This window comes from Acinonyx jubatus, chromosome B2 (genome assembly GCF_027475565.1).
Source record: "Acinonyx jubatus isolate Ajub_Pintada_27869175 chromosome B2, VMU_Ajub_asm_v1.0, whole genome shotgun sequence".
In the NCBI taxonomy this organism is placed as follows: Eukaryota; Metazoa; Chordata; class Mammalia; order Carnivora; family Felidae; genus Acinonyx; species Acinonyx jubatus.
Window position 1 is genome coordinate 51218751 of NC_069385.1, and position 14791 is coordinate 51233541.

The window sequence follows — 14791 nt, forward strand, 5'->3', positions numbered from 1 at the left end:
GATGAAACCTGAAGACATTATGCTAAGTGAAATAAGCAAGCCATAAAAGGACAAATACTGTATGATGCCATTTATATGAGGTACTTAGAGACAAATACTGTGTGATGCATATATGAGGTGTGTAGAGTAGTGAAATTTGTAGAGATAGAAAATAGAATGATCGTTTTCAGGGCTGGGAGGAGGGTGGAATAGGGAGTTAGAGCATTTAATGGGTTACAGAGTTTCAGTTTTGTGAATGATGGCAGTGATGGTTGCACAATAATGTGAACGTACTTAACTAAAAATAAATAACTCTTTTAAAAAGCACCCTATAATCTCAACAAATTGTTCAGAGGCTAAAATGTCTTAAGTCACTCATGTCATCTGATAACTTCAACGTTTTTTATTAATATATATAAACACATCAAAGGCAATTTGCCATAAACTTAGAGACCAGACATGAAAGGCATTCTGCAATTAAAAATACAAGCCAAAAGACAATATATGAGAATTAACAGCCACAGTGTAAGAAACTAAGGGATCTTCTCTGCAAGAATTAAAAGAAATAAACAAGGCAAATCGAGGACATGAGAACACATAGTTAAGACAATTACCCAAAAAATGCTGGAATATATAGAAAAATTATCTCTGCCAAAATTCAATGTTATGAAACTTTAGAACTTATTAAATATGAAACTATTTATAGCTAAATAAAAATCTAAGTCAAGTTCAACTTAGCTCAAATGCATTCAGTGGGAGGAGCTTAAATCCTCCTGGCCACCAACATGACCCAGCCTCGGTTTGCTTCCTTAACACACATGATAAGATAAACCTCTTTTAGATCACTGAACACCACTGTCTACCACTGTAACCCATTAAAACCAGGCCTTTCTTAAGTGCCATGATAATTTACATTATGCCGTTTGAGAAGGTATCTATGACAACTTTTCTGACCCCAAATAGTTGTTAATTTCTAATATAACAGAAAATAAAATCTTCCTGGAAACATCTTGTGTGATGTTTCTCCCACTTGTTTCTCCCACTATACCTGCGTTATCAAATATGGAAGCCACCAGCTAATGTAGATATTTAAATTAAAAATTCACTTTCTATGTCTTACGTGCCATATTTCAAGGGCTCAATTCACCAAATGTAGCCAGTGGCTACTGGGCAGCACAGATGTAAAACGTTCCCATCATTATGGAAAACTCTACTGGACAGTACTGCCTTAGAGGCTAAGTTCCACGGAGGGAGGAACCTCCTGATCTCACCCATGTACACATGGCATCTCCCCCAGAGACTGCCAAATAGGAGGCATTCAACAGACATAAGGAATAAATATTCAACAGCGAATACAGTAAACGGAGAGGACTGGAGAGAATTCAGAACAGAGTCCTAGAGTGTGTGTGTGTAAGAAAGAGGAGGGAGTACATGGGGACTATAGACTCCTACAGATTTAAGGTCAGATTTAGAGAAGCTAAAACAAAAACAAACTGAATTCCCCAACGCAGTAAAGAATTTGACATTCCCAAAAAGTGAATCTTGCAACCCAAAGTGGTCGGTCCCCAGGCCAATAGCTCCCTATCTCCTAAGAGTTGGTTAGAAACGTAGACTCTCAGCCCCTATCTCAGGCAGTACTGAATTCGAATCTGCATTTTAACAAGCAACTCAAATGCACATTACAGTTTGAGAAGCGCTAGTCTAGTGCTCTACCCTTGCAGACTGAGAAAAGGATCCTTCACTCGGGAAATTTGAAAACAAAAAACAAAGAGCCACTACGTACAACTGCATGAAAATCTGTAATAATCACGATAAAAATTTCAGTTAAAAAAAGGAACGTTTCTGGGCACCTGGGTGGCTCAGCCAGTTAAGTGTCTGACTCTTGATTTTGGCTCAGGTCACGATCCCAGGGTTGTGGGATCAGGCTCTGTGCCTAGCATGGAGCCTGCTTAAGATTCTCTCCCCTTCATGCTCTCCAAAAAAAAAAAAAAAAAAAAAAAAAAAGGAACATCTCTAACAAACTTGGAATCATACCTCAAGCTTTTTTGTATCCCTTCTCTGCCACCTCTACCCCCACTGCACCCCCCGAGTATAGGAAAATATCAAACCCACATGATATCTGTGAGTTCACATATGCAAACACACACACATTCACAGCACTGTAAACAAAACAACTGGCCCTTAACACACACAGACACAAGGTATCCCAGAAGAACAGATGTTCTTCCATTAAGTACTTCAAGCTCAATTTTAGTGATAACTTTTAAGTGGCAAGACTGAGTGATATGTTGCTATGGTTTTATTTATTTATTTTATATATATATAAATTACAAGTCTTCAAACTAACAACCAGTCCATCAACTATAGTGTCAATGTACTCTGGACACAAAATTCAAGTTGTTTCTGAAACTTTATCTGGTAGGAGGAAATTCTCTTTTTACCTCTTTACCCAGGAAATTACATTGATGAGAAATTAAGAACTTTTTTTAGGTGTTTAAAATTATAAATTACTTATACAGGCCTGGCTGGTGCAGTCAGTAGAGCATAAGACTCTTGATCGCAGAGTCCTAAGTCCCAGCCCCACGTTGGGCACAGAGATTACTTTTAAAAAATAAATTAAATAAAAACTATATAAATTACTTACACTTGTCCCTTACATTTTTATGTACTTCCCTAATCTTCCAGCATGACCTTTCTTTGTATAAATTACTAATACTTGACCCTCATTACTTTTATATAATAAAAACTGATTTTTAGGGGCACCTGGGTGGCTCAGTCAGTTGAGCGTCTGACTTCAGCTCAGGTCATGATCTCACGCTAGTGAGTTCGAGCCCCGTGTTGGGCTCTGTGCTGACAGCTCGGAGCCTGGAGCCTGCTTCGGATTCTGTGTCTCCCTCTCTCTCTGCCCCTAACCCATTCACATTCTGTCTGTGTCTCTCAAAAATAAATAAATATTAAAAAAATTTATAAAAACTGATTTTTAAAAATAATTTTTCTTTAAAAAAGAAGAGTAATTGAAAAATGCTCTCAACGTCTTCTTGGACTTTACTATGAAAATACAATTAAACTGAAATTTACCTATTTCCCTCATAGTAAGCTGCATTTGAACAGGCTAAAAGCATAGTGGTAAAGGACATAAAATGTCAAGGGAAAAAAAGGCGTAACTCGGAGTTAGCCTATCCAGTACCCCACAAACAAAGAGATTCTCCCCTATCAGGTTTGTTGGTCTGGCCTATGGGGAGCCTTCCATCCCCACATTAGTTCACTCGGTTTGGTACCTATATCACTTTCAATGACTTCTGAAGGTTTCTTTTCCCCAGCTCAAACTTTTTAGTTCTCTTAAACCTTGGTTCTATAGGTACCAGAGCGTAGCAAACACACTCTAAGTCGACCCCCTATGAGTCACATCTCTGTATTAGCCTCTCCCCTGGAGTTTGGGTAGCATTTATGACTTGCTTCCCGCCAAGCGCAGATGGAAAAGGTGACGGGAGGTCACTCCTGTGATTATGTTATAGAAGATTCCAGCAGAGTGGACTCAGGTGAGAGATTCTCCTGCTGGCTTTGAAGAAATAGGCTGCCATGTTGTGAGAGGATCTACAGAGGCCTGCTTGGCAAAAAAAAAAAAAACCCCAAAAAACCCGTGGGAGGTTCTGGGAATTGGTACCGGTGCTGGCTGACAGCAAAACAACAGGGACCTCAGCCTACCACAGCAAGGAACTGAGGATTGTCAACCATCGCACACATGGCCCTGGAAGAGAACCCGATGCTCCAGAAAGGAGCACAGCCCTACCCAACGACTTGACCGCAGCCCCACAAGACCCTGAGCAGAGGATCCGGGGAAGTCATGCCCAAATTCCTGACCCAAGAAACTGTGAGATAATAAATGTCCAAACTGCTAAATCTGCTCTTCAGCAAGAGAGAGCTTCACTCTTGGTTACTCACAGATCAACAGACACTTACCTAAGAACTGCTTAGGATGAATGCTAATTCTTGGAATTGTACTAAGTCTTATCCTTCCAATATGGAAATACATCATCAAACTTTCACAATGCCTATAATCTCACATGGCCATTCACATTTTGGTTTGTGGAACTCTAGTGGATTTTCCAGTTTGGATTTCCAAATTTGCTGCCATGTTCTTATTATCATCCTTCTCTCCCCGAGCTGCATCTTCTACCCCTTAAACGTAGATGCTGCAGACAGAATCCCTGTTCCAGCAAGCCTCCCGGCTGCCAAACAGTAGCAACTGCCTAAATTCCACCAACCTGAGAAAACGCACTAAATGCAGCAGTGGTGGTCTCCAAGTTCCAGCTAGAAGTACAATATAAAAAGAGCAAGAATAGGCGTTTTACTGTACATTTCTCCACCAGCCTTCTCCAAAAGTGCTAGATTATTAACATAAACGATTATCGCAGCAGGTAGAGAAGGTGAGTGGGCAGTGGTTAAGAAAGAGACCGTATTTCGCTTAGGAAAAAACAAAGGCAAAATTATAGAAATGAGATAAGAGAAAGCAAACATACCGCAATCAAGTAGAAATTAACTGTTATTCACCATAAAACTAACAAAAACTATCATCAGTGCTAGTCATTTGCCACGCTCCTATGAAGTACCCTTTGTGGTCCCTGGACCCCTAAGCTATCAAGCCACTTTCTACTCATTATTTTGGTTTCCCAGATGTTTCAAACTCAGAAAGGAAGAGCCCTAGATGGGTGACACAAATATTCCCAACACTGGAAAAGACTGTGCCTCTTTGTAAATTAAACTAGCAGCCTAGTTTACAGTGTTAACAATGTGATTACCAGCCAGATTCAACGAGGAGCGAGTCCTGGAAATGCAAGGCTCAGGTAGACACTGGAAATGCGAGTCCTGGAAATGCAAGGCTCAGACCCAGAGCCTGTTGCTAAGGTAGACACTGTCCACAGCTGTACTAACATAGTAACTCTGAAGAAACAGCTTTTCAAGTCGGAACATCACGCCTCCAAATCCTGCTTGAACATCAAGAAAGTCAGCATATAAAAATAACTTTTCTCTTTAAAATATCTGTAAAAATAGTAAAATCTCCATAACTGAATGGATTACTGTTTAAGACACTGATTGTAACATGCAACATTACTTCGTATATGTACATGGACAACCATCAGTTAAATTTTGTCAGTGTTAAGAGACTACTGACTGTAAGACAAAATCTGATCTCAGAGATGTTAAAAATGTGAAAATAAATGTGAAAAGAAGGTGCATTCTTAGAATGGATGAAATACTAAAAATGTGTTTTGCGAATCATTATTAAACATGGAGTCTCTTAAACTGACACGTATTCACAATTGGTACTATGCTTAAAACTATCAACTTTGCTTCATTTCTCATTTGAAAGGAAGAATGGATGGCACTTATATTAATTTCTAACAGACATCTTGCACAAACTTTTTTTTTTTTTTCCCCTTGCATATACTTTAAATAAAAAAACTTATGGATTCCTAGTTTGAAAACCACCTCAGTTTCACTTTTGGAATCACAGGTCAGGAGAGAAGATAAATGAGGCCGGCGTAAGTTAAGTGACTGAGTGCAGGACCAGATAAGTAGGAAGCAGCAGTCAAGGTTTGAAGCCAGGTCTCTCGGGGTCCCGTTCTGTGTTCTCTTCATAGAAATCAGAAATCAGAAATCAAATGAGGATTAGCGTTTTCTGGTGTGCTACTACAGACAGGGCAAAGCAATGAAAAAACTCCCTGTCCACTTGCAAAGTTGCTCTTTTATGAAACGACACTCGTCAACTTCCCTGGCAGAATACTGATGACTGATCATTTGTTCGGCTCATCGATTCAACTGCTAGACGGTTTCACACGCTATTTAGAATGGCACCCAACCTCTCAACAACAAACACCTTCTTTGCACGCTCTGAGGGATGGAGACCATAAAACATTACTGACTCAGCCACGTGCCAAACACTAGCCTCACAACAAGATCCTGCTGTATGAGACCATTTGTTCTTTATGGAAAAGTCTGGGAATTACAGAACCTCCCAAAACTTTTTTAGCATTTGCTAAACGTACTCTGAGCTAGAAATTTTGATTCCCCAAAGCATGTTGAAAATCCGTTAAGGCTCTGCTCTGACTGGCTTCTTTAGAACTGGAGACTATTCAAGGAGGTCAGTAAATAATCCAACTTCTCTAGGTGTTAGTCCCTTTTAGCCTGGTTTCTTGCAAGGTGATTCACAGGGGACTTGCCAGTATTAACTGGAGAGGACTCCAACACCACCGCACTGGAGTGGGAGTGACTGGAGACTTCAGCTAAGGGCTCTGTCAGAATATTTCTAGATGTCTCTATTACGGAATTCCTCATTGTATCATTCATTTCAATCACTTCAAAATCCATTTCGTTCCACTTTTCTGCATCTTCTTCTTCATTGTCTTCCTCGTAGTCATTTAGCTCAGAACTAGAAAGCAAAGCTTTCTGGTCCTCGCTTTTTCTGTGTTCTTTCCGCTGTGGATCGAGAGGTGAGGTGGCGAGTTTATAGAGCACAGGAAATAAAACAGCAGTGGCTATCGATGCCCCCAAAGAGGTATACAAAACTACGGGCAAATCAGGGTATTCTCCTTGAAGAATTCCAATTACCGCAGGAATAGCCATTTCTCCCAGGGCAGCACCAACTACAAAAAAAGCTGCGGATTTCCCATGGATAGTGGTGTATTGCTCAATCCAAGAAACACCGCTGGGAAACGTGGTTGCCATCGAGGCCCCATACACCGATGTTGCTATCCAGAGACAAACTGGGCTCTTGTCGAAAAGCACCAGCAGTAAAGATGACCCCAGGCTGCCAATGTTGCTTAACACAATCATGGTTCCAGGTTGTAAACACGTAGCAAAGAAGATTGCCAGGCCCCTGCAGGCCGCAAAGGTCCCCCAGAAGATGGAGTTCAACCCAGCTGCTTCACTCTCCTTCATGCCGGCGTGGGTGGTCGCGAACGAGAAAACGTAAGAGCCATAGGTTACCTCGGCCCCCACATAAAAAAAGAAGAACAGAAAAAGCAGACACAGAAGGGCGTTGTGATATTTTGCTCTCCGAGACCTCTGAGCTGATGCTTTGGTTTTTTCCTGCCTTGAGCTTTTCTTCAAAAACAGAGCCAAAAAAAAGACAGAAACTACAAAAATGTAGGTGCCGATAACAGCGTAAGCCCACAGTAAATTCAGATTGTCAGGTACTCCAAGTAGAGATTCTGAGTCAGCTTCAGACGACTGGTTGAGAGAACTGTGAGAGTCAGCTTCTGTGTGGTTGTCAGCAGACCCCGTCGTGCCCAATGCCAGTTTAGCCAGTAGTGGAGCCAAGAAGGCACCCAAGGCAAAACTGAAGTGTAAGGCCTGCATATGTGGGGCTCCTCTGTCCCCCCATATGGCCAAGATTAGGACGTTACCACCTACCAATGAAAGATGAGGAAAATGATTTAATCACAGAAACTTGGCAAAAACCCGTTCATTACTATCAGAAAGAGGAAGAGCCTACTTTATGTGGCACTAGGATTATATAACATTCTAAATGATCAGATGTTACAACCCGCTCAATTCTGTGATTAAGGCACTCTAACCTCCCACCACCAGAGAACTGGAAGCAGTGTAACATCACATACTCACAAATGGATTCCTCAAGCTAGTAAACCACTCCCTCCTAGAGCTAGGGACATTAGCCCAAGGCTTTTTATAACACAGTTCTAATACCAGGATGGCAGGGCGAGGGTGGATATTTACTTATAAACATTTTAAGTATATGTGATCACCAGATACTGGTCAAATTACCAAGCAGCCAGTTGAGGGAAATGATTCATGTATATAACAGATGCAAAACACGTGTTCAGAAACCTGAACACTATAGAGTTCTGCTGTGCCCATGACAGGTAACAAGGATACCTCCTCTACAAGGTGAAAGGCAAGAAGCATCAAGTCTTGGGTTTTCTGTTGTTTTTTTTTTTTTTAAACCACACGAAGCCTAAAGTACAAAACATCCCCGATCTATTAAGTAACAGTAGAGCAAGGGATAAGAGTTGCTTTTAGGGGTGGACAAAAATGCCAAGCATATTATTTAGTAGGTTTTTAAAAGATACCAAGACCCATGGAGAGGATCTCCTGCAAGAAGGCAGGAGGTTTTGAGAGTAAACAAAAGAGCAGGAAAATAATACAGAGCACAGGTTGCTCAGAAAGGCAGAGTGCTTTTTAAAACTGGATAGCCGCTTCTAGGATTCCTCAGCCAGCTGGTTCAACCTAGTAACCCATCAATTCCTCCCATACTACACTGATCAAGTTCTATCCCAAAATGAAAGCCCCTTCACCTGCACCATAGTTACCCACGTGGCAGACCCTTTCCTGTTTGGATACCATAAAGCAATAATCCCTCACTGAACAAAGTTCTTTAAATTCACTCCATGGTTGGCTGCTCAAAAACAGGTACCCGACTTGGCAAGAAGAGTAGTTGCCAAAAGGGTGGTTCTGACTGGGTGACCCCAGGAGCAATTCAGTAGGCTGGTGTCATTTTACACTGCAAATAGCCATTTGATGTCATCCATTCTACTTTTTCTAATAGGAAGTCCCCACTCCCAGAGGGGACACTGAAGGGCTCACTGACCTGTATCCAGAATGCCAATTGAAACACCAAAGATGGACATCATGACAATCAGTAATCCCGCTGTCTTACAGAATGGAACAAGATAGAGACCAACTGTCGTGGCCAACATTGACACCCCTGAGAAGAAAGGTAAAAGTCAGCTATCAAAAACAATATTCGCGAATCAAGTCAACATCATAAAAACTATAAATAGAAGTAGGTGAAATTACCATTAAGTAATAGCAAGTGGATGAGAGGTTCAGCATCTACAAATGGTTATTTCCTTTACAAGCTTCCATAATCTTTATGGACCATAAAATCTAAGTTGTCCTAACAGTTCATTTCTAGCAATGCTAATAATCAAATTAGATACCATAAGGCAAAGTTTTATAGCAAAACAGACAGCTCAAAAGAACCTAGAGGGATTTTTAGATAGGAGGTAAGAAATTAAAAAGAGAAAAATAAGATGCAATTAGTACAGTTTGTTGTAGAAGTGTATTAAATAATTAGGTAGGGAATAGGGAGGGAAATACCACACAGATATGTGTTCTCAACCCACTTTGGAAACCTGAGTGGTTATTCATTTATTCATCAATAACAGTAAATTATTCTCCTTACTTCCAAAGCAGTTTCATCACATTAATCCAAATTTTTTAATTTAACTTTATTTATTTTTGAAAGAGAGAGAGAGAGAGAGAACACAAGCAGGGGAGGGGCAGAGAGAGACACACACACACACACACACACACACACACACACACACACACACAGAATCTGAAGCAAGCTCCAGGCTCTGAGCTGTCAGCACAGAGCCCAACGCGGGGCTCAAACCCACAAACCATGAGATCATGACCTGAGCTAAAGTTGGATGCCCAACTGACTAAGCCACCAAGGTGCCCCAATCCAGATTTTCTTTAAACATATCTATTTATTCAGGGGCGCCTGGATGGCTCAGTCAGATAAGCATCTGACTCTTGATTTTGGCTCAGGTCATGATCTCACAGTTTGTGGGTTCGAGCCCTGCACTGGCTCTGTGCTGACAGTGCAGAGCCTGCTTGAGATCCTGTCCCCCTGTCCCTCTGCCCTTCCCCCACTCGTGCTCTTTCTCTCTCAAAAAATAAACTTCAAACATATCTATTTATTCAAAAAGAGTAAGTTAAAAGCTTTGCCATCTATTCTGAGGGTGGCGTAGAGAGGTCTGGAGTCACCATTAACATGGGGCGGCAGGGACAAAAATTTAGCCTGTGTCATTTCACCCACCGTTCCCTCCCACCTTCATGCTCAGTCCAGGGTCTAGCCTGGGCAGGGTCAAGGAATTCATTCTGACCTATGGTGGCCCTAGGAGATCTGCCCTAAGCCCTGACAAGCCAAGATCTTTGGACAACTGGTATGTTGGCTGGCGGATCCAGGGGTGGTGCCTAAATTACAGTGATGGTCAGGAAGGTGAAGGACGGGTAGCACACCTTGAGGCTAATCTAAATTTCCAGAGCAGGCCCAGCACAGATTCCCTATAACTGCAAAGATGAAAACAGGCATGCCTGTATACTACCCATTTGAGTCGTCAACCACTCTGCAAGCTAGTATATTTCATGTTTTAAAACAAACTGTGAATTCCACAAAAGTTGCAAAGAGCTACAATTGGTGTTGTACTTACCCAAGAGTAGAAAATGATTCATGGCGTCAAGAAGAACTCCGCCAATCACAGAGCCACTCAAATAGCCAAAGGCACGGCCCACAAAAATCAGAGAAAGACTGCTAATGTTGCGGTTCACATTTGTTGCCAGATCTTGAAATGTGGGTCCCAGTATAGCAACACTCATTCCCTAAAATTTAAAAAGACGAAATCTCTTACTTGCAGCCATTAAAATAATGTCTACGTGGTAGCTTTCTTCCCTATTAAAAAGACAGGAGGGGATTTCAATGTAACGTAGGGGAATATTTTAAGTCTTACAGCTAGGAAAATTTCAGGACGACAGTACTAGTATACTGGAGCTTCAGGCTCCCTGTATCTGGTGTGTCAAATCCTACTGGTTTTCTAGTTTTGAGAACTCTCAAGTTAAAAAAATATATATTTAATTTTTTTGGCTCTTTGCTGCAGTTTTGTTTCCTTTTCGAACAATACCACAGAAGACTCTGTTGTACCAACGGTAAAATGTAACATTAAAATAATTTTTGTCTTGGCATTTCAATATACTAGATTATATACAAATAATAGGAACTTAGAGGTTAAAAAATTTAATTTATTAAAATATTGTAATATTGTTCCTGTTTTTTTGATGTGGTTAAAACAGAGCAATATTTCTGGATGCACTTGGGGGTCCTTCCTCTGACACATACAACATCCGCAGGAGATAAGCAATTTAAATGTTTCTGAGTCTACATTTTTCTTCAAAGAAAACCCCAAGCCATCAGACGATAGTTGCTGGACACATAAAAAAATGTTTCTATCGGTCTAGGCTTCAAGATTAATTGATTCTAATTGGACTGCTCTGCTCTAAAACTTGGGTGTGCCTCTTGCCCCAGCCAGAGCAGTCCCAGACTAAGGGCAGAGTGAGCACCTGGTATATGGAGGGAAGGCTGAGCTTCATCTCCAATCAAATTACTTCCCGCCTGCCAAACACTTAAAACAGGACCTGGCGCAAGGTGAGGACTCCCCAAGCGTCCGCAATGATTTTTCCTTTTTCCACATCGACACATTCTAAGAATCCGTTGTGACTCCAGAGAAAGATGCTAAAGGACCAGAAGCGACTCTCCTCAGAGAACTCACCCTACCAAATCCCCAAGATCCCAATATTCCAGACAAGTGACGAGACGGAGAGGTCCAGAAATAAGGTAATGGCTGGAAGGTCAAGGGGTTGGTCAAAAGGCGCTTTTGGCCTTGCAGTTTACTCTAAGAAAAACACCGAAGGATCTACGGGTTTGTTTTACATAAGATTGTGGGCAGAATAAGAGACATATTATTCCTGGCTCCACCACTTAAAGCCAGCTGTGTGGTCTGGAAAAGGCATTTTCCCTCTCTGGGTCTATTTCCCCATCTGCAAAAATAAGGAGGTGGCTATATTTTGTCAGACGAGGAAGAAGAAATCCCAGAAAAGCAGCTTTGTGTAATATTATGGGGTCTGCGTGGGCGCGAGGGGCAGGGGCTATAAACCCGGCAAAACCCCTTGCAGCTCCCCACCCCACGTAGGAGAGGGAGGACGGTTGGCTGGAGCTGGAAAATATATTAGGAAAATCACTTGACAATAACCCTCCAAGATTAGAACTGTGCCCATTTTTCGGATTAGGAAACTAAGTCTGGGGGCAGATGAATGCGCCCAAGGTCGCACAGTTTGCAAGAGGCAGAGGCGAGACTCGAACTCGGAAGACCGCGTTCTCTGCAGGACGCCTGCTCACGCCCCCGGCCTGGGAGGATTCCAGCCCCCGGCTCTCACCAGACCCAGGAAGGCGGCACACAGGATCACGGTGATGAACCAGCGCAGCATGCTTCCCGCCCGGCTGCTCCGCCGGGAACCCGCCACCGCCTCATTCTCCGCCGCGGCCTCGGCCTGGAGGAGCCGCTGCCCGGCACCCGGGGCCCCGGCCCCGCGGAGTTCCAGCTCCAGCTCCAGCTCGGCGGCTCGGGAGAAGCAGTCCTGCTGCCGCCCGGCTTCTCAGCCGAGCCTCGGGAACTGGGAGCTGAGCCAGGCCCCGCCCCTCCAGGCCCGGCCGTCCCCGCTGGCGCCACCTCCCCACCTTCCTGGCCCCCTTCAGGGCCGGGAAGTCCAACTTCGGAACTAGCCGGAGGTTGCAGGCCCACGACGCGCGCCCTTCAGCCCTCAAGGTGCCTGGGGGGGGGGGGGGGGGGGTCACGTGGCGGAAATGTGGCCTCTAGCCAACCCCAGCCTGCCTCAAACCGGAAGTTTATGTGGTTGCCTGGGAGACCGGACTTCGCCCTAGGGCTCGGGCATCACACACAGCTGAGCCCACAGAGGCCCCGCGAGCGGGCGCCGCGTGGCGGAGTGAGCTGAAGCTGCAGCCTGGGACCCGATCGATCGTGAGGAAAGACGCGGCCACACTGTCCCGAGGAAATGCGGACCGAGGTTTGCAAGGTATGGCTTTGCGACCGCTCCCTGGGTCTCCTCGCTGGGCAAAGGAAGCCCGGAGGTCTGTGTCTTAGCTCCCTAGAATTGCTGCCCTCGTGCCTTTGAACTATGTCGTCCATCTGTCACTCCACAGCATTTGTTGAACCTCATGGAAGCGTTCACGGGTATCATCTCAATTAACGCTCATAACAACCCTCCAAATTCCATGTTACCCTCGTTTTACACAGAGGAGAATTAAGTCATAGAGAATAAGTAGAAACTTGCCCAAGGTCAGTCAGCGAATAAGGGGCTGTACATACACAGTGTAACAATGGCTCAAGAGAAATCTGGACCCAAAGCCGAGGTTTCAAGCACACTCTGGCTTCAATCCCTGCGAAGAATACCGTTGTTGTAAGAAAGCGGAGCAGGACGTGGGTTTTCAGGATCCCTGAGTAAAAGGTATGCCGCCGGAGGAGGAAAGGCCTTGTCTTTATCCGATTCCAGCTTTTTGATTCCTTTTGCCCTTTGACCGGACCACAGCCTCAAAACGCGTAAATATTGTTCTTTGTCTATTGGAAATGTTCTTTTGCACCTGGTTTCTTTTACCCACTTAGGCTCCCAGACTACAAACCTGAGCCTCCTCATCATTTCCCTTCCAACCCCAGCCCCATCCATTTGGTCATTAAGCCCTTCCCAATTTACCTCAAAGTACAGATGCTGTGATTTAAGGGAACCTGTTTTAGATTGCAGAGTCCGGGAAGGCCTCTGAGAAGAGTTTGATGTGGTTGAAGCAAAAGGTATGCGTATTAAAGAGAATAGAGGATGATAAAAGAGGTAGGTTAGGTGCACATTACCGAGGGTCTTGTACGCCATCCAGAGGAGTTTGGTCTTGAGCTCCATGCTTCAACTCACTGAGATTTAATATATTCTGTAGGAATTCAAGCTTCACAGTATTTTATCTTTATCACCTGAAACCGAACTCCTCCTTTTCCTAAAGAAATCTGCTCCTGCTCTGGGATACTCCATGCTGATACCACCAGCCGCCTGGCCATCTTTGTAAGGAACGTGAGATCCTGCCTTGCTGCTTCCTTCTTTCTCCTCGGTTTATCTCCAAGTCCTGCCAGTTTTATTTCCACAGATATTTCTAAAACTATGCTATGATCACAGCCTACTTTTATTATTTTTTTTTAACGTTTTTATTTATTTTTGAGACAGAGAGAGACAGAGCATGAACGGGGGAGGGGCAGAGAGAGAGGGAGACACAGAATCGGAAGCAGGCTCCAGGCTCCGAGCCATCGGCCCAGAGCCCGACGCGGGGCTCGAACCCACGGACCGCGAGATCGTGACCTGAGCCGAAGTCGGACGCCCAACGGACTGAGCCACCCAGGCGCCCCAATTACAGCCTACTTTTAAAACTTGATCACCTCTCACCAGAACTATCCCCCTAAGCTCCTAATTAGGTTTCTCTCCGCTAGTCTTATGTTCTCCCATCTTTCACCCCTGAGTAGTTCAGTGAAATGAAAATCTGCGGTATAAAACCCTTCAACTCCTCAAGAATAAAATCCATCTTCCTCTGCCGCAACCCACCTCTCTAGCTTTATCTCATTATTTACATTCCAACAACATCAAAATTGCTATTAGCTCTTTACATGTTTTTTCTCTCTTCCATACCTTTGATCATATTGTCCCCTCTTGTCCAAAATGCCTTCCTTTTTCACCTGCTGCAGGAGAGGCTGCTAGCTACGCATCAAAATCCATTTGCCTTTTCTTCCTAAGTAACGAAGCTATAACCCAGTGTGTGACTCCCCCAGCTCCACGACTTCTCCCAGCTGAATTTGTAGTTAGGATGCCAATAGAATGTGAGCAGAAAGGCCAGAGACAATGCCTCCCTCTGTGATATGAGAGAAAAAACCTGTTTTTTAAAATCACTGAATTTTTGTTACAGCACCTTAGTCTCCTGTAACTAAGAGCATCTGCCTTATTCCTGCCTGTCTTCTCAATAATCATACTTATTTTAAAGAATTTAAGAGAGAGGCACCTGGGTGGCTCAGTTGGTTAAGTGTCTGACTCCTGATCTCAGCTCAGTTCTCAATCTGTGACTTGCAGCCCGGCATTGGGCTCCACGCTGGGTGTGAAACCTACTTAAAAAAAAAAAAAAAGGGGG

General features: G+C 43.6%; 1 protein-coding gene and 1 long non-coding RNA gene across 2 annotated transcripts in view; one reads left to right on the plus strand and one right to left on the minus strand.

Annotated features, from left to right (window-relative positions):
• Positions 1-290: 290 nt before the first annotated feature.
• MFSD4B (major facilitator superfamily domain containing 4B) lies at positions 291-12375 on the minus strand. The gene is given in 5 exon segments (XM_015065367.3): positions 291-6179; positions 6181-7388; positions 8588-8704; positions 10221-10389; positions 11998-12375. Coding segments are annotated over 5 exon segments (1581 nt in total). The 5' UTR covers positions 12049-12375; the 3' UTR covers positions 291-6143.
• Positions 12376-12452: 77 nt separating this feature from the next.
• The window catches only part of LOC113598725 (uncharacterized), a 60994-nt gene continuing 58655 nt past the window's right edge, over positions 12453-14791 (plus strand). The window contains exon 1 of the long non-coding RNA XR_003419428.2: positions 12453-12654. This is a non-coding gene — a long non-coding RNA (uncharacterized LOC113598725). The remainder of the gene's footprint in view (positions 12655-14791) is intronic.